Consider the following 18,911-nt stretch of genomic DNA (forward strand, 5'->3'; position numbering starts at 1 on the left):
TGTGTTCTCAGAATATTGATACACACTTCCCTGGGAGGTCCACTTTTCTATTTCTGTGGCAGTATTTTGGAAACAGGTGAAGGCATTTGTATTTTGTTTGATTTTGGGGTGGTGGTGAATTTCTGCTGAAAGCTATGTTTAGCTGCTGTTTCATTTATTTATCCCTATTCTTATAGCCAAACTGCATGTGACATTTAAAGTATTATTAACTCTATTTTTCTTTAGTAATTCCAGCCCTCCCCCATGGATCAGGACCATGATGAGTGTAGGGGATTTAACCCTACCCCCACCATGGACCCCACCCCCACCCCTGATCCCTAGCAGTTCCAAATCCAGAACCTGTTAACTAAAGACAAGTCCATCAGAGTTAGTAATGCTGCATGCCATACGTAGTGGGTTCCTTAGCTGTGTTTTTAGTGGGTTGCTTTGGGCAAACCATCTTGTTATGCAGCTATAAACAGCAATGTGTCTCACTAGTGGTGAGGGTCTTCATGTGCTAAAACCAGTGGCAGAGCCAGCTGAAAAGCAGCTATATCCTGCCTCACCAAGAGCCCCACCAGCAACACCCTGTGCACGTGAAAGCAGCTTGGGGAGGCAAAGTCAGTCACAAAATGGTGGCTAGTACAAAAATTTTCATGGACAGGATAAGGGATTTTAACCCTGAATTCCAGAAGAATGTTGTTCCAGGAAGAAACTGGGAAAAAGCTAAAAACAGTGCAGTATGTCCCCACTCAGGCTTGGGATATCCCACTGCAGCCCTCCTGATTTCATTTCCAGCCAGCATTTGCTGCCTGGCCATATTTATTTCCCTTTCTCTCACTCCAGTGAGGGAGATAAAGGAAAATAAATACATCCAGCCAGCAAACGCTGGCTGGAAATGAAATTGGGAGGGTGGGGATGGGCCCTCTAATGAGTGGGGCATGCCCTCTTTGCATGTGATGTCACTGCACTGGCGACCCTTTTCATTGGTGGCCCAGGTTCTTTGAACCCAGCTACGCAATGGTGGCTACACCTCTGGCTAAAACACCTTCATGCTAAGGTCTTCATATGCTAAAACACTTATAGAAATGATAAAGAATAAAAGTATATGTTGTATTACTAGAGCACAACATACACCTTTTCATTGGCAAAAACAAAATTTAGTCCACAGCGAACTTTTCCAATTTCTTACTGCTAACTTTAGAAAATTCCTTTTATAGTTTTTTAATGTAATGAATCATTGAAGAGTGAATCATATTTAAATTGGATAGAGAGTTCAGGAGGTCCCATTTAATGATTACCTTGAAGAGAGCAGTCTGGTTGTTGACTGCTCATTTCTGAATCACCAGCCATCCTGGGAATTCAGGACGCAGTAGTGTTTAACCTGTGTAAGCCACTTCTGCATATTTTATGAATATGGGCCAACAGCACTTTCCCCCTAATAGCAGGCTAGCTAATTAACTGAATAAAGTATAATGTTCTTTATTCAGTTTTGGGCTGGGTTTTGTTTCATTTTACAAAATGGAGAGCAAATCCGGAGAGCGCCTCACTGGATTCCCCTTTACAAGCATGCCCCTCAAGCCAAATTGAACCACTTCCAGCCTGGTTTGTCCCTTGGACTGACCTGGAGGCTGGTTTGACCCAAATGGGCCAGCAGGCTAGTTCAAATTCAGCTTGAATTTGAACCAAACCCTTCGAATCAGTTCTGTGAACCCCCTAAATTCCTGTGCACGTTTACTTCAAAATAAGTCCCACTGTGTTCAGTGGGGTTTACTCCCACATACGTGTGCATAGGATTGCTGTTTTAGGCTCAAAAAAACCATGCTGTTGTATGTGAATTGCAATCCTGACATGTGTAACAAGCTCCTCTGATCTCACTGTCACCACCACCCCCACTCCACCAGTAAAGATTACTTCAAAATGGTTCTCAAATATTTGTAGCATATGTTATCCTTGTCACTTAAAATAACAAATAACTCATGCCTTTACTGGAGTTTTTGTTCCTTCCTAGAACACTTCAGCACATATTTATGGAACATTCAAATTTCCCTGCATTTATGATGTCTGATCTTAGCCTTCTTCAGATGTTAAACTAGTTGTTCTAGTAAGAACTAATCTGCCTGCTTTCCTTTCACTTCTTTACAACTGGACTAAATTTGGTTCAGATCAAGGTCCACAAGTTATATCCCTTGCACCTAAAATGTTCATGTGTCCACCATCTTGGATCGGGGTGGATGGCATCATTACAAATTACACAATTTTCCCTGTGTGTCACTCACTACAACTGTACCTCATTTGTTTTAAATCAGCTAGACAGTCCACAAGTTACTGTACTTGCTCCTCAAAAGTTTATATGCCTGCCATTTTGAATCGGCGTGGATGATGTCATCACAAATGATGCCATTTTGGCATACCTATGTGTCCCTACAGCTGAAGCAAATTTGGTTCAATTTGGTTAGGTGGTTTACAAGTTAGCCCACTTGTGTCTCAAATCTTTACACATCCACCATCATGAATAGGGGTGGATAGTCCATTTGGGGTGGACTATGCCATTTAGGCACACTTCAGTGGCGTGGTTTGTGATGATATAATCCACCTCAGTTCAAGATGGTGGAAGCGTGAACATTTGAGGCACAATTGGCCTCTCTTGTGAACCGCAAAACTGATTTGAACCAAATTTGCTACAGGTGTAGGGACACAAAGGGATAGCTCAAGGGCATAGTTTGTAATGATCTTATCCACCCTGATTCAAGATGGTGGACACGTGAATGTTTAAGGAGGAAGTGGGAACCAATTTGGACCAAATTTGGTACAGTTCTAGGGACACATAGGGACACCTCAAGTGCATGGCTTGCAATGATGTCATCCACTGCATTTCAAGATGGTGGATGTGTGAACATTTGAGATACAAGTGGGCTTACTTGTGAACTGCCTGATCGATTTGGACTAAATTTAGTCCAGTTGTAGGGATAGTAAAAGGAAAGCAGGCAGGTTAGTTCTTACTATAACAACTTGTTTAATATCTGAAGGAAATTAGCCAATCTGAAACACCCCAATTTTGTTCTTTGAAATTCCAAAATCTGAATCCAAAATGTTTTGGATTTTTAAAAAATGCCCCAGGGCAAAACGAATGGGTGGAGGTGGTAGTGCCCAATGGGTGGAAGCTACCACCCGAATTTCAGAGGAATTGGGCAAAGGGCTGATTTTTGGTGAATTTTTAAATTTTAAGATTTTCCCCATAGGGAATAATGGAGGTTTCAGCAAAGGTATAGCTTCACATCAGGGGGAAACTGGTGGCCTAGAGCAGAGTAGGGTAGGTGGTAGTGCTCCGTGGGGGCAAGGAAGCTGCCAGAATTATTTCAAAGGAATTGGGCAGAGGACGGATTTTTAAAGATTTAATGGAGTTTATGTGTCTTTAAAGTTCTTCCCCATTGGGAATTATGGAGGTTTCAGCAGCCCCATAACTGCAGTTTCTCAATATAGCAGAGTGCACAGAGGCACAACACAGCGGTAGATTAGTTAGGCATGCGTGTGTGCTGAGAGTAAAGTAACTTGGAGCCAATTCATAGTTTCAAATCAATATAAAAGGCATTTATTAAGGAACTCCATTCTAGATAGGAAAGTGAGGAGTTAGGATCGCTAATCTATCTATCTAACTGGATGCAGATGAATTCTGCATCCTCTCTGCACATTTGGTGCAGGGAGAGGAACTTGCCATGTTGCAAGGTAGGTGGGCAGGTAGCAAGAGAGGGAAGGAGGAAGTTGAATCCCTGAGATTAGCAATTTCAAATGGATAGCATCAGAGCAGTGGAGAAGGGATGACAAATATCTTGACCCTCTAGCCCTCTGACTTACTAGTCTGTCCTCCACTGTCTGAGGCAAGAGATAGTGCAAAGTCCTTTAACTTTCCAACACCCCCTCTCGATGTCTCGTGACTCAGTTCACAAGATTCATTTTCTCTCTCAGCTTTTCAAAGCAGGGTCTTGGTAGTGGCTTAGTGAGCATTTCATTTGTCGGGCAGTAGATCAGCTTGATTAGTTCATCCTTCTGCAGACTTCTTACTACATGGTACTTCACATCAATATGTCTGGTACTCCTCTTTACATCTTCTTGTTTGGAGAGTTGAATGCAGCTTTGGTTGTCTTCATACACTGGTATGGGCTGTGGTACATCTGTACCTAGGTCCTTCAGTAGTTGACACAGCCACTGTATCTCGTGACAGCCCTGTGCAGCTGATACATATTCCGCATCAGTGGTTGATGATGCTACTATGTCTTGCTTTCTGCTTGACCAGCTTATCGCTCCATCTCCATAGAAAATTATGTAACCGCTGGTGGATTTCCTGTCTGTTATATCTCCACCCCAGTCTGCATCTACATATGCTTCAAGTTTTGGTTGACGGTTAGCTGGCAGCTTGAGCTTAAAGTGTGCAGTACCCTTTAGGTACCTAACAAGTCTTTTCATTGCATTCCAGTCCTTGACTGTTGGTGATGCAGTCTTTCTACAAAGTAAGCCAACTGCTGTACTAATATCTGGCCTAGTGAGTGTACTAATGTATAAAAGCTTACCCAATGCTTCACAATATCTATGGTTGTCAGATAGTGGCTCAGTTTGATCTTCTTGCTTTATGTAGTTCACTTCCATTGGAGTTGGTGTAGGATTTGCATTTTCCAGTCTGAGCAAGTTTATCAAGTCTTTAATTTTCTGTTCTTGGTTGATGAGGAAACTTCCATCTTTCTCTCTATGTACTTGAATGCCCAAGTAGTGTGCAATGTTGCCAAGTTGCTTGACTTCCACTTCTCTGTTCAGATGATGCATTATTTCCTTGCTGTCATCTGGATTTTCATAGGCAAGAATCAAATCATCAACATACGCCAAAATATAAGTCCACTTGCCATCTATGCATCTTGTGTATAAACAGGGATCCACGTTGCTTCTTTTGAAATTTGCTTGAAGTAGCATATCATTTAGTTTTATGTTCCATGCTCTGGCAGCATGCAAGAATGCAGTTTTCACGTCTAGGTGTTCAACATACATTCCTTTGCTAGCAGCAATACTTAACAGAGTCCTTACTGTGGTATGTTTAACCACTGGTGCAAAGGTTTCATCATAATCTTCTGATTGTGATAGCTGGGATATTTCCTCCCATGATGAAGGTTCTGGTTGTTCCGCTGTTCTTGCGAGGTAGGACAGCCTCAGAGCTGGAACACCTCTGTTTGAGCGCATTGATCGCCTAACCCCTCACCCTCTGTGGTCTCTTCCATGACCTCAGGTGCGTCTGGTGGATCGCTGGGGGTCTCTGTGTTGAGTGTGGTTGGTTCTGGATGTGCTGTCTCCTCCTCCTCAATTCCTCTGAGATCAGGAAGCATAATCCAGTCATCAGGGTGCTTGGTCTGGTTGCTTGCTTCGGTATATGCTCCCTCTGAAGGTGTAGCTCTTTAATTCTCTTCAAAACACACCGCTCTGCTTATGGTTATCCTGTTGGTATCAGGATCCAGAATCCTGTAGGCTTTGGATTGTGCTGCGTAGCCTACAAAAATCCCTTTTGTGGCCCTAGTCCCTAACTTAGTCCTTTTTTCCTTTGGGATGTATGAGTAAGCCGTGCTCCCAAAGACACGCAGGTGTATCATTGACGGCTTATGACCATGCCAAAGTTCATAAGGTGTTGTTCCTATAGGCTTTGTGTGCATTCTGTTTTGTATGTATGTAGCAGTCATGATGCCTTCTACCCAGAATTTCTGTGGGAGGTGTGCATCAGCAAGCATGCAATCTTACCATGTCCAGTAGAGTTCTGTTCTTTCTTTCTGCGATTCCATTTTGGAACGGGCAGTAAGGTACCGTAGTTTGATGCACGATTCCGTGTTCTCTCAGGAACTGCTGTGTAGCGTTGGACATATATTCTCCTCCATTGTCTGTGCATAGGATCTTTGGCTTCCAGCCAAATTTGTTGCTTGCCATCAGCACATATTCTTTTAATTTCTCCAGCATTTGCAATTTTTCCTTTAGTAGAAATACACATGTGTATCATGAGAAATCTTCTGTTATAGTTAGAAAATATTTTTGATTACCTATGGTTGCTGGTAGTGGTCCAGATATATCGCTGTGGATCAATTCCAGGGGTTTTTCAGTTTTCCTTTCACTTTGCTTTGGATATGGCTTGTCAGCTGCTTTGAACTCAAGACAAGAAAAACAGTTAGTTACAATGTCACATGGTACAAAATCAATACCATTAGCTAATCCCTGTTCCTTCATGTTCTGGATTGATTCAAAACTTCTGTGTCCTAGCCGTCTATGCCATAGTCGCGAGCAGTTCTCATGTAGGCATGACTTGGCAAGGTTTACTTCATTAGGTTTAGAATGGGCTGGTCTTTCTCTGTCTGTAGATTCCACACAATAAAGACCTTTCAAATTAGAGCCTACAAGGCAAACTTCTCCATTCTGGGTAACAACACATTGTCCATTTTTAATATACAGTTCACAGCCTTGTTTCTCTAGCTTGGAAATTGAAATCAAGGAGCTTGAGAAGTCAGGGATATACAAAACATCTTTAAGAAAAAATGGCTTAACAGATCCATTCAGCAATTTGCAATACAAAATTCCTTCACCTTTCTTCTTGGCTTTAATTGTAGTATTATTGCCCAAATAAACAGTCTCTTCAGGAATATCAAACAGTTAAGTATAGAAATTCATATCATGTGATATATGGACGGATGAACCAGAATCCAAAATAAACTTTTCATCACCTTGCATTAGATTAACATTATAATTCCTGTTTCTGTTGGAATATCTTTCTGTATTAAACTTGAAATCATGATTTCCATTATCCTTAGTAAAGTCCTTTGTCTGACCCACATCCTTTGTCTGATTCTTGGGACAGTTCACCACCCTGTGGCCAAATTCGTTACACAGAAAACATCTAAAGGCTTTAGTCCCGGTTCCTCTGTTGACAGTCATATGACCTCTCTCTCTGGGCTGAGTTTCTCTGGCGGCAACATAATCAGATCTCTTTGTATGTAAATGTGGGGGCCCCATGCGGTTTCCTCTTGCAGCATTCCCTCCCCATCTCGAGTTTTGCCTAGAATGATCAATTGTTGCTTTAAGAGCAAAGTTGCTTGCCAATTCACTTTCACTGTGTGAATTCAAAATTCTTCTTCTGCTTGTTTCAGAGGATAATGTCTCCACAGCCTTTTCAAAGCTTAAATTGGTGTGGGTTTCCAATGGGCCAATTATACTGCTATAGCTGGGAGGCATGCTCAGGAACAGAGCTTCCAGCCTCTGACTCTCTGAAAATCGTTCTCCTGCCTCTCTAAATTGAAAAAAGAAATCTTCCAAAATTCCCACAAAAGTAGAAAAACAGTCCCCCTCTTTATTCTGAAGATCCTGCATTTTCTTTCGTAAATTAAAGGTGTATGCCCACCCTTTTTTCATATGCAAGGAATCTAGCTTGCTTAGCATCTCCTTTGAGGTTCCAAGATCACAAATAGCAAAAAGTAGATTTTTACTCACAGAAGCTGTAATCAAAGCTATAGCTTTTGCATCCTTGACCAGCCAATTTTGTTTCAAAGTTTTCTCAGCATTTGTGGTTCCATCTGGCGGGGGGGGGGTCTCCTCAGTAACTTGGTGGAGTCCTTCTGCTTTCAGTGCAATCCTCAGTCTGGTTTTCCATTCCAAGTAGTTGTCTGCATGCAGGATAGTAAGCCTGAGTTTCCCTTCTAGGTAAGTGGCCATTCTCACCGGCTCCAAAAGGCAGTTACTGTAGATTAGCAATTCAAAGTGTCCACGCAAGATCTCAATGGATCTCCTGTAACAAACCTAACTCTCTAGTTGCAGCACACGCAGCTGAAAATACTGGGCTCCCATAACCTGTTGGAAATTCTCTGTGGTGAGAGAATCCCTTTCTCAATATAGCAGAGTGCACAGAGGCACAACACAGCGGTAGATTAGTTAGGCATGCCTGTGTGCTGAGAGTAAAGTAACTTGGAGCCAATTCATAGTTTCAAATCAATATAAAAGGCATTTATTAAGGAACTCCATTCTAGATAGGAAAGTGAGGAGTTAGGATCTCTAATCTATCTATCTAACTGGATGCAGATGGATTCTGCATCCTCTCTGCACATTTGGTGCAGGGAGAGGAACTTGCCATGTTGCAAGGTAGGCGGGCAGGTAGCAAGAGAGGGAAGGAGGAAGTTGAATCCCTGAGATTAGCAATCTACATTTCAAATGGATAGCATCAGAGCAGTGGAGAAGGGATGACAAATATCTTGACCCTCTAGCCCTCTGACTTACTAGTCTGTCCTCCACTGTCTGAGGCAAGAAACAGCACAAAGTCCTTTAACTTTCCAACACCAACCACCCCCAAGGATTGCCCACCCATGGGGTACTGGTTTCTGTTGTTTCTGAGATGTTTTGAGTGTAGATTCTCTGGTAGCATATGAGAGTGGATTCATGGTTTGTCATTGAAAATCTTGTGGGGGGGGGTTCTGGGAGGAAAGGTGGGGTGGGTGGTAGTTCCCAATGGGTGAAAACTACCCAAATTTCAAAAGAATTGGGCAAGGGGGTGGTTTGTTTGTTTTTTAAATTGAAGTTGGCATGTCTTTGTGGCAGATTCGGGGCAGAAAAGGGATTCTGGGAGCAGAAGAGTGGGTTGGGTGGTAGTGTCCCAATGAGTGCCTGCTACCACCCAGATTTCAAAGAAACTGGTGAAAGGGGTGATTTTTTTATTTTAAAAAATTGAAATTGGTGCATCTTTAAGCTTTTTCCCCCATAGGGAATGATGGGGGGTTTCAGCAGCCCTATAAGTCCACTTGGGGGGGCACCAGGGTGACCCAGAGCAGGTTGTGGTGTAGTGCACATACAGTGCTAACCACCCCCCAAACAAGCTCATGGGGCACTGGGTTTTGTTGTTTTCAATGTCTGAGGTGTTCTGAGAGTAGATTCTCTGGTAGGAAATGAGTGTGGATTCTCATTTGGGTGGTAGCTTCCACCCATTGGGCACTACCATCCCACCCACTTTGGAGGTCTGAATCTTTGAATTTTTCGGGTACGAATCTGGGGTGATTTGTTTTGTACCCAAATCTGGGCAATTGAGCACATGGGTGATTTGTTATGTCTACAAATCACTCAAATCAGCAAGATTTGGGTGCAAAACATCCTTAGTTATAGCCCTATTTTTATATTTTCTCCTTTAGTTGGCCTTATGTTTATTTTAGTCATCTTAATGATTACTCCAGGCTCTTACCATGTCATAAAGTAAAGATAATGTACGGCAGATGTGTGGATGGTCCCTCCTTAATGTCCTTGTCTCATATTTTCTTAGGTTTCTATGTTCAGCTCAAGCATCACTCTCTGTTTTCTCTTCTGATATGTTTGTGATTTTTTTGTGCCCTCTCCAGTAACGAAGATGGTGTGTGCTGAGCAATGTGATGGGCGGTGTTATGGGCGCTCCGTCAGTGAATGCTGCCATCGTGAATGTGCAGGAGGCTGTTCTGGACCGAAGGACACAGATTGCTTTGTATGTTTCTGCGTTCTCTCATTTCCCTCAGCCCACCAGCAGCTCTGCTCGTTCTTATACTTTACTCCAAGGAATTTATTTTTTTTAAAAAAAGGCACTTTAATTATACTACACGTACAGTGAAAGATATTCACTAGGCATTTTAGCATTCATATTTTTCCATTACATTTCTGTTACTTATCAGCTTATTTCACCCATTAAAACATTTATGAGATTTGCAAATAGAGATTTGAAACCATTTATATGCTAATTGGTGTGATTTTTATCTTAAGTGAAAATACATTTTTTTTACTTCCCTAAAATTAACGTTTATAAGATGTGGGCAGTTTATATCAGAAGTTTGATTATAGATATACACACACACACACACACACACACACAGAATCTATCCATCATGTTTCTTGAGAACAAAATCTATTGCCCATGTATTAAATACATCCCATTGGTTTCTATGCTTTCATCTAAGTGTGCTTCTGATCACATCCTATGTCAGATGTTCACAACTTAAACAATTAACTTGGCCACAGTTGAGTTCTGGTGATCAACATTAAGTCTAAACTGTTGAGAACACATTACATTGGCAAGCACTGTGCACACTCAGTTTGCACACCTGTCAGGTTGGGATTCAGAGCCTCCCCAGTGAGGAGTATAATGGAACATCTCAGAGCTAAAATAAATGTGAAAAATCATATGTGTTTTTGCACATACTAGCTGACATCTTAATTATATTACTACTATAGTACTATAGGAGTTACTCCAAAGGATTATTAAATTTCATAGGACTTCCTCATGTACATTTAGTCAGGATACCAGCCATTGTATTTCAGCATGAGTCCTTAATAGCAATTCAATGGTGCTCAAAGCAGAACAAAAACATGGCAAGGGATTAACATTCTAAAGGTTGTTGTTTGTGGAATCCACTTTGCTCCTGCATGCTGTGGATGGTTAGCCAACCACTGCCACTCTCACAATCCTCGCTTTGAAATCAGGAGCTCTTCATGTTTTCAGAACAAAACATGTAAGCCATCCTGAAAGTTTTGTGCTGAAAGATGGAGTATAGATCAGCCAAATAAAAAAAAACATAGGGGAATTGAGTGTGTAGTTTAGTATTAAAGGCAAGGGTGCCTGCAGGGGCGGGGGGCAAGTGCCCCCTGACAAGTGGCTTGCCCCCCACCCCCATTTCTGTTTCAGAAATCTAATCTGTGGGACACAGCTCGCCCATCAATAAATGCACTGCCCCCCGTGTCCTCCCATTTTTTAATGGTGGCCCCATTCCCCATTCACATATATGAAGTGTATGTGTGTTTGAACAACAAATCTGGTGCTTGAATGAGGGGTGTTGAACCCTCCCTGCTTTATTTCCTCCTAGCTCGTTTCTCAAATGGAAGTGAGCCATGCAGGGGGAGGGGTTCAGCTCTTCTCTGAATGAGCCCCTGGTGGTGCAGTGGTAAAACTGCTGCCCTGTAACCAGAAGGTTACAAGTTCGATCCTGACCAGGGGCTCAAGGTTGACTCAGCCTTCCATCCTTCCGAGGTCGGTAAAATGAGTACCCAGAAATGTTGGGGGCAATATGCTAAAAATCATTGTAAACCACTTAGAGAGCTCCGGCTATAGAGCGGTATATAAATGTAAGTGCTATTGCTATTGCTATTCTCACCTGTGTGCCCCTTTCATTGTTGAAAACAGAGGGTGAAAGTAGACAAGTTGTAGGAGAGCTATGATAGGGTCTCCATTTTAAAAAAAAAAAGTTTAAAAAATATAAATATTTTTCCCATGGAGAAATAGGACAAAGGGTGGTATAAAAATAAAAATATAAATATGAACAAACAAACAACTTCAGGGTTTGCTATTCAGAATGTGAAAAAGGTGCCAGCGTGTGTGTGTGTGTGTGTGTGTGTGTGTGTGTGTGTGTGTGTGTGTGTTAAACATAACTTCCCTCCAGCATGGGTACTCCAATTTGATTCAGGTTCCATCCCTGCAACTTCCTATAGTTTACACACACACACTCACACACACACACACACTGATCACAGATCTTCCACTCTCTTGTCTCATTAGCCCTGATTTGCTTTATGCTGCCATCATGTCTGCTTTAACCAGAGTGTAACCAAACTTCAGTGCATCAATGGCCAACCTTTTGGTAGATTTTCTCTAGTACTTTGTACCTTACAAATGAAATCTTATAGCCACAAGTTGAAGATTTTTCAGATTGATTTTAAAATATTCTTTATGGAAAGTTACTGTACCATGGCTTTGGGCTATATGCCATTAGTGTTCTTCCTATCTATTATAAAGTTATTAAATAATTTCTTATTATGACAAGGTGCCCTGAAAAACAACAGTGGATAAAGGTGATGGATTGAGGAAAATAAATAAATGAGTTATGTTATAAATTAACAAAAAATGTGATGAATTAAGAGATGTTCTGACATATAATTCCTATTTCTTATAAACTTATAATATCCCGTTGTGAAACTGACTAGGTAATGCAATCATCCATTGTTGTTTACGTGCTGCTATGCATTAATTTGTGAAAACATTCTCGAAAGCACATCAGTGAGGAGATTCTCACGAACAGCAAAAAGCAGGCTAAGGGAGCCCTGCCTGCTTTTTTGCTGATCGTCTGCTGCTACGGAAGCTGTGCAGCTCCCAGCAGCAAACCCTGCTAATTCCCCCTCCCCTTAGCCGAGGTTAGTGGAGTGAGCGCTCCGCTAACCCCATCTTTTTGATCGTGTATTGCCGCGGCGTGGCTCCATGCTGTGGCAACACACTAGGAGACCCCTGAAACAAGCCTCCTAACCCTGGGGGTCTCTCCAGAATGCCCCACACACTTACACCATGCATCCTGGAACTTCCAAGGGCTGCACGGCCCCCGATCCCCGCAGCCCCCGGCAGCTCCATGATGGAGCCGGCAGTCATGTGGGTGGCCAATCCGGCCACCCTGGGCTGTCTGGGGATCCTCTTCAGGGAGAGCGGGCTAAGCCCGCCCTCCCCGCAAACCATCTGAAGGTGGGTCTCACTGATGTGTATTTGCAGCATTACTGTTTCATCAAATTTACACACAAGGATTTAGAGGTATTTAGAGAATGAGAGTCAGAATTAAACAGAAGCTAAAGTGCTCTTACTCTCCAAACTTATCCTTGAGATCTTGATCCAAAGACAATGAGGCTCTTCTCACGATCGGTCAGAGGAGCCTGGATGGGGTTTGCGGGGAGAGTGGGCTAAGCCCGCTCTCCCTGCAGACAAGCAGTCAGTCTGCTCTGGGTGGACGAAGCGGCCGCCCACACAACTGCCGGCTCCATTACGGAGCTGTTGGGGATTGGGGGGATAGGGGGCCATGTGGCTCCCGGAAGCTCCAGCATGTCCTGCGCGAGTGCGCAGGGCATGCTGGAGAGACCCCCGAGCCGGGAGGCTGCTTTTAAGCCTCCCAGTCAGTGGCCTACTCGTGAGTTGCTATGGCGCAGAACTGTGCCGCAGCAACTCACGATGGTAGAGCCTGGTTTAGTGGAGCTCTTGCTCTGCTAACCTGGGCTTAGGGGAGGGCTACTTAAGCGGGTTAACCGCTTGGAGGCCACCGGGCTCGCCTGTGAGCCTGGTGGTTCTCATGGTCAGGCAAAATCGGGCTAGGCTCCTCTAGCCCTATTTCGCCTGATCATGGGAATATCCACATTAACATTCCTGCAGATGTTCCCATTGTTGTTGGGATAGTTCCCTGTTAGTTGTATCTTTAATACTTCTACAATAATTGTATACATTAGTCTTTTAAAATCGATATGGGTTCCTTTATAAAGCATTCCTCCCATCATTCCAGAAAATTAGATATGTTGGCAATCTGAACAGTCAGCCTTTGCTGTTTAGCCATTCTTGATATAGGGAAATTCATACCATTCTTCCTAAATTCCCTTTGGTTTCTTGAACTCAGTGTTTGCCTGTTGCCACCCTATTTCCTAACAGAGGCTATGTGCCTTAAACAGTAGTGTGACAGACCATAATTAAATTGCTGTAGGCTTTCCACAAGATGGAGATGAATTGGTGCCTATCGCATAGCTCTTAAAGGCAGTAAGTAAACAGAAACCATTTGTATTGCCACCCCGTCTGGGTATGCATCAGTCCCTATCATTGTCCTCCATCTTTAGGTGGGAGTAAAAAAAGGTTAGTTCCTTGCTTTTAGTTCACAGAAGGCCACTTGTTCCTGCAGAGATTCACAAGACAGATCTGGATCTGCTTTCGTTGTAGTAGCACAAATGGTTGTGCAACTTGCTGCTAAAGCAACACCTGATCTCTGGCAACCTGACAGGGGCTGTCCTGCTCTGCCTCCTGCAATGGAAATCTCAACTATCATGCTCTTCAGTGGAAAGACTGTACTGGTTATGATTTCAGCATAGTGTTGATTGTGCTTTGGTAAGGTCAGGAGCTGCAGCATCCTTGCAGAAGTACTGGTTATTGCTATTGTCTGGATATGGATGCTGAAATTGAACAGTGTGAGGGCACCACCGGTCTTGCTTTTGTGCTGGTGCTGCCTGAGATGTTAAAGAACAAACCTACAAAGAATTCTTGCCACAGAGCAGGAGGGAGGGACTCTGAAGGACAAAAAACAAACCTTATGGTTTGCGGTTAGGACATATCCACATAGAAGGTGAGTCCTTAGGCCTCAGAGTACTCTTCAGGGACAGAAGAGAAAAGAAAAGGGTCTTTGTGACATCAGCCCCTACAATGGACAGATGGTATGAAGCATCTGGATTGGCTGGACCTGTTATAAATATTTGACACCTGGCCAGTTTCCCTTGTCTGATTAACAGAAAAGTGACTTCTGCTCTTTAGGATCTGGTCTCTCAGGGACTTTACACTGAAGAATATACTCTCAAGGTATATCTGCCCCCACTGCCTGGCCCTGCCACAGTGATTTACAGATCAAAACCATAAGAATATTATGTGCATACAGGAGAACCTCATTATTTGCAGAACCGCTATTCACAGTTCTGCGTAATTGTGGGGTTAGGGTTAGGGGACACTTCTTTTCAGTATCCACGGGTGCGAAAAGGTTAAAACCCACATAACAGTGGTTCCTAGAGGTCTGGAAGTGACTGCAGAGGTCACTGCCACCCACTGTTTTGTTTTCAGAAGCCATTTTGTGGCTCCTTTCTTTACAAAAATGGACTTTTCCTGTGATTTTTTTTGTGGGTTTGGGGGGCATTTGGGGGCATTACTGGGCACATGGAGGGATTCCTATGCACATACAGAGACCCCACAGAGAACACCACAGTAAATCATTTCACCTTTTTTGGCCATTTTTTCTTTTTTGCATTCTCCCTCCACTTTGGAATCTAACCCCCCTTTCCCCAAAGCCAGAATGCCTCATTACTCGTGGTTCCATTACTCACAGAAGTAGGTGAGGAATGGAACCCCCCACAAGTAATGAGGTTCTTCTATATCTTTATTTATTTATTTATTTATCATATTTCTATACCAACCAGACTCACGTCTCTGGGCAGTTTACAACAGAATGGTTAAAACATTAGTTTTAATGTTGTTCTCTACTTTAGTCAAAACCTTAACTTGACTTTTTAGATGCTAAGCTGTATTGTTTAGGTGGAATGAATAGCAGAATAATGTTTATTGATTTGTCAGATTTTAGTTAATAGAGGAACTGCTTTATCAGGTCCTCCAAAAGCCCTGGTTCAAACTTTATTTCTCATCTTGCAGGCTTGTATGAACTTTAATGACAGCGGGGCTTGTGTCACACAGTGTCCTCAGACCTCAGTATACAATCCTGCCACGTTCCAGATGGAGAGCAACCGAGATGGCAAATACACCTATGGTGCTTTTTGTGTCAAAAAGTGCCCACGTAAGTTACATGAAAGCTGTTTCCCTCCCAGTGGAGTACAACTCTTTCAAAGCTGCATTAAGAAAATCTTAAGAAGCCATTGCTAAGCATGTCAACTGTACAGCCAAGTTAATTATGAGATCACTGTAATAATTCAGCCTATTTTCTTCAACAGTAATAACTTGAAGTTATAAGTGAATCTAAGAATGGCATTGTTGAGTGCTGACATTTTAATAACACCCTTTGCCTTAGAGCCAAAAATCTGTGCTAAATATTACGGTTTGTATGGTCCAAATTTCAGCTTTCATCCAATAACTGACTTGTATGCATGCCAGATGTCAAATATGGAGCACATTCTAACATTTCCTTTGCTTAGACAAAATCTCATTTTCATTTTCCTTCAAACATAAGTGGATATTATCTTTTATATTTGACCTTCTCTTGAAATTCAAGTGTGCGGTCTGGTAATGTCTTTCGGAACAGGCTCATCTCTATCAGGGTGAATACAATATTATTCACGGCTTCAAAACTGGAATGGCTACTGAGGAAAGTCAGCAGGAGTCATTTGGTTTAAAAATACCAAGTACTCCACTACAAGCTTGAAGTAGCCTGAGGATATATAGTACTACAGAGTTTTAAAACTATTGATATAGAACAGTCGTGCCCAACCTGTGGTTTTCCAGATGTTGCTGAACTACAATTCCCATCACCCTCAGCTACAATTTTTATGGCTGGAAATGATGGGAGTTGTAGTTCTGCAACATCTGGAGGACCACAGGTTGGGAATCCCTGATACAGACTGCTCTCAGTAGTCTGTTATTCCCAGTAGGAATAACTGCAGTTTGAGTGGGGGAAAGCATGGCTTTCACTTCTTTCTTTCTGGATTCGGTAAATTCTGATGGTGTTGCCTTTTGTCCAGTCTGAAAAGAAACCTTGGTTAGCCCCTGCCACTGAGTGTCTCTCACTGCAAGATCTCTATGTGAACCACTCCACAAATTAGCATGTTCTGATGCAGCATAGGTCAGACGTGAAACAAATGTGTGCAAAAGCCCCTTTATGTGGGCTTTTTTTACAATAACATTACAATCCTTAGGTCATCTGATCAACACTTGACTCTTTGAATAGATACCTGGGTTTAAGGATACAATTCCTGTAATACGGATAAAAAAGGTTTTTTAAAAATGTAGGAGGGACTTTTACTGGGTGAGTTTGTGCATTTCATAGCTTGATGATTGCAGCATCCAGAGATTTGCACATGTGAAATGGATATTGCAGAACAAGCACAGCTTTTTCACATTGGTTGCCATCACACACCAATACAGTAGAGTCCGTAGTATAGTAATTGAATGATGTGCATGCACGAGCTCTTTCGCTACCTTCATTCTTCAGCGCAATGGAGAGTGAGACCCAGTGAAGGCTTAGTGCTTAACCCAAACACCACAATGATTTCTATGCAAAATGATGCTGATTGAAGGCAACATGGTTGGAGCACTTGACTAAATGTTTGTAGGTTGTGGACTTGCACTATATGGCTGTTTCCAGTCTCCAGAATATAGCATAATTTATTTCCAGTTAATAAACATAATTTATTAGCAGCTACCTCTGCTAATTGAGCAAAGAGGCACCTTTTAAAAGTGGTGATTCTCTTTATGTAGCGGGGGTGGGGGGACAACTGGCCCTGTCCATCCCCAGCACAGCAAAAAGCCCTTCAGTGGTTTATACTGGTGTCTATCTTATGTTTCTTTTTTAGATCGTGTGCCTTTTGGGGACAGGGAGACATCTTGCGCTTTTATTTATAGCTATGTAAACTGCTTTGGGAACTTTTGTTGAAAAGCAGGATATAAATATTTGTCATATGCGGTCTTTGACCAGCAAAGACTGTTTCCAGATCATTGTAATGAACTGACAGCTAATACCTCTTCAAAGGCTTCTTTCTTCCCTTGGCCTGTACACTTGATCTACTAGTTCGAAGATATCAAAGATAATCAAACACAGGTTTACATTTCGTGCTTCTTTATGCAGCTCTCAAATAATGGGACTTGTAGAGACTTTCCTCTGCCTAAGACCTCAGAGAGCCACTGCTGTCCCGAGCAGACAGGATTAGATGGACCTGTGTTCTGATTTGCTATAAGAAAACTTCATACATTCAAATATATCCAGATCCCAGAAGCTGATGTGCCTTTTCTACTCCAGTCCAGTGAGCTAGAAATGAATCAGGGTGAACTTTGACTTTTGACACAAATAGTTGCAATGGTTTGTGTTTAAGTAGCCAAGTTGTTTGTCTAGATTTATATTTCAGTATTTCAATAGCATTTTCCTTTCTAGTTATTGAAATAAATCTCATGTTTGCTATGGGGAAAAATGTATTCCCTTTTGGCCATTGTTTTAGAAACTTAATTGTAATTATCGTCAATATTGAATATCCAGGTATCGTGTTTTTTTGTTGCATGTGCATGAGATCGAGATAATTCAAAGCATTTTTTATTTTATCCAGTGGTTGGTACCAGCTTGGCTGTGACTGTGTATCCTTTGATGCTAAAATAACATTTCAAACATATTCCTGAATACAAACCTCATTAAGACAGAGTTACAGCGTCAGCATCTCAAGGGAAATGAAACTTTTATAGAATGTTGAAATTAGCAACAACAGAAAGACAGAATATTGGAGAGCGTGTGCTTAGATAAAACTTCAAAAGATAAAATGTGGCATCTGATGCATATTTACTGATGGACCCCCTAAAGGAACTGATCCCACTTCCATTTAAAACAAAACAAAACAACTGAGTGTCCATTGTGAGCAACTTGTAAACGGATTCTTTTCAGTAATATCTTGTCCTTTCTCTAGATAACTTTGTGGTTGATATCAGCTCTTGTGTACGTGCATGTCCTAGCCCCAAGATGGAAGTTGAAGAAAATGGTATTAAGACGTGCAAACCATGCACTGACATTTGCCCTAAAGGTAGGCTGTCATTTATAGTAACTTTACCCGTATTACTGTTTACTGTGATGACACAGAAGAGGAAATTAATTTGGAAATTGCATGAAGACACGGTGGTGTAGTATATGATATTCTGCTTGGAACTAGACACTAAGCCCCACTTTTGTATATCTGTGGGCCAGCCAGTAGCTACTTAGCTACCATGATTACGGAATAATAGAATATTAGGATTTGGAAGGGACCTTGGAGGTCTTCAACCCCCTGCTCGGAGCACAAAACTGCTACAACATTCCTGACATGACTGCCAGATCCTGCCAGAGTGTACATTCTTATGTAGTCTGCTAGGAGATGCAGCTCCATACATACATGCAAAGGAATGCACTCAAAGAGTTCTTCCGTTCAGAGAGGAGAAGTGTCAGCAACAGGACCCAGCCTGGCACCACTGGGAGAAAAACAGCCTTGTAAAAAATTCTTTGTTGTGGGGAAAGCATAGGTGGACAAGCATCACATTCACACACCCCGCAAGCTACACTTTAATAGTCTTCCCTGCCACTTCATGGGGATTTTGCAGCAGACCTGAGTCTGCCATTGTCATAAGTGTGCTATCTGCCATCACACATGGGTTTGTTGTCTTCTTTGGCCTTTTGGGGTCCTCTGGC

At 42.3% G+C, this 18,911-nt stretch overlaps 1 protein-coding gene across 5 annotated transcripts in view; it reads left to right on the top strand.

Annotated features, from left to right (window-relative positions):
* The window catches only part of ERBB4 (erb-b2 receptor tyrosine kinase 4), a 1,268,185-nt gene that overhangs the window by 924,578 nt on the left and 324,696 nt on the right, over positions 1-18,911 (top strand). For all 5 annotated transcript variants that reach the window (XM_053283383.1, XM_053283386.1, XM_053283382.1 and 2 more), the window contains exons 6-8: positions 9,372-9,490; positions 15,194-15,335; positions 18,160-18,273. In XM_053283383.1, coding sequence (XP_053139358.1) covers positions 9,372-9,490; positions 15,194-15,335; positions 18,160-18,273 — 375 coding nt within the window. The remainder of the gene's footprint in view (positions 1-9,371; positions 9,491-15,193; positions 15,336-18,159; positions 18,274-18,911) is intronic.

This window comes from Hemicordylus capensis, chromosome 1 (genome assembly GCF_027244095.1).
Source record: "Hemicordylus capensis ecotype Gifberg chromosome 1, rHemCap1.1.pri, whole genome shotgun sequence".
Lineage (NCBI taxonomy): Eukaryota > Metazoa > Chordata > Lepidosauria > Squamata > Cordylidae > Hemicordylus > Hemicordylus capensis.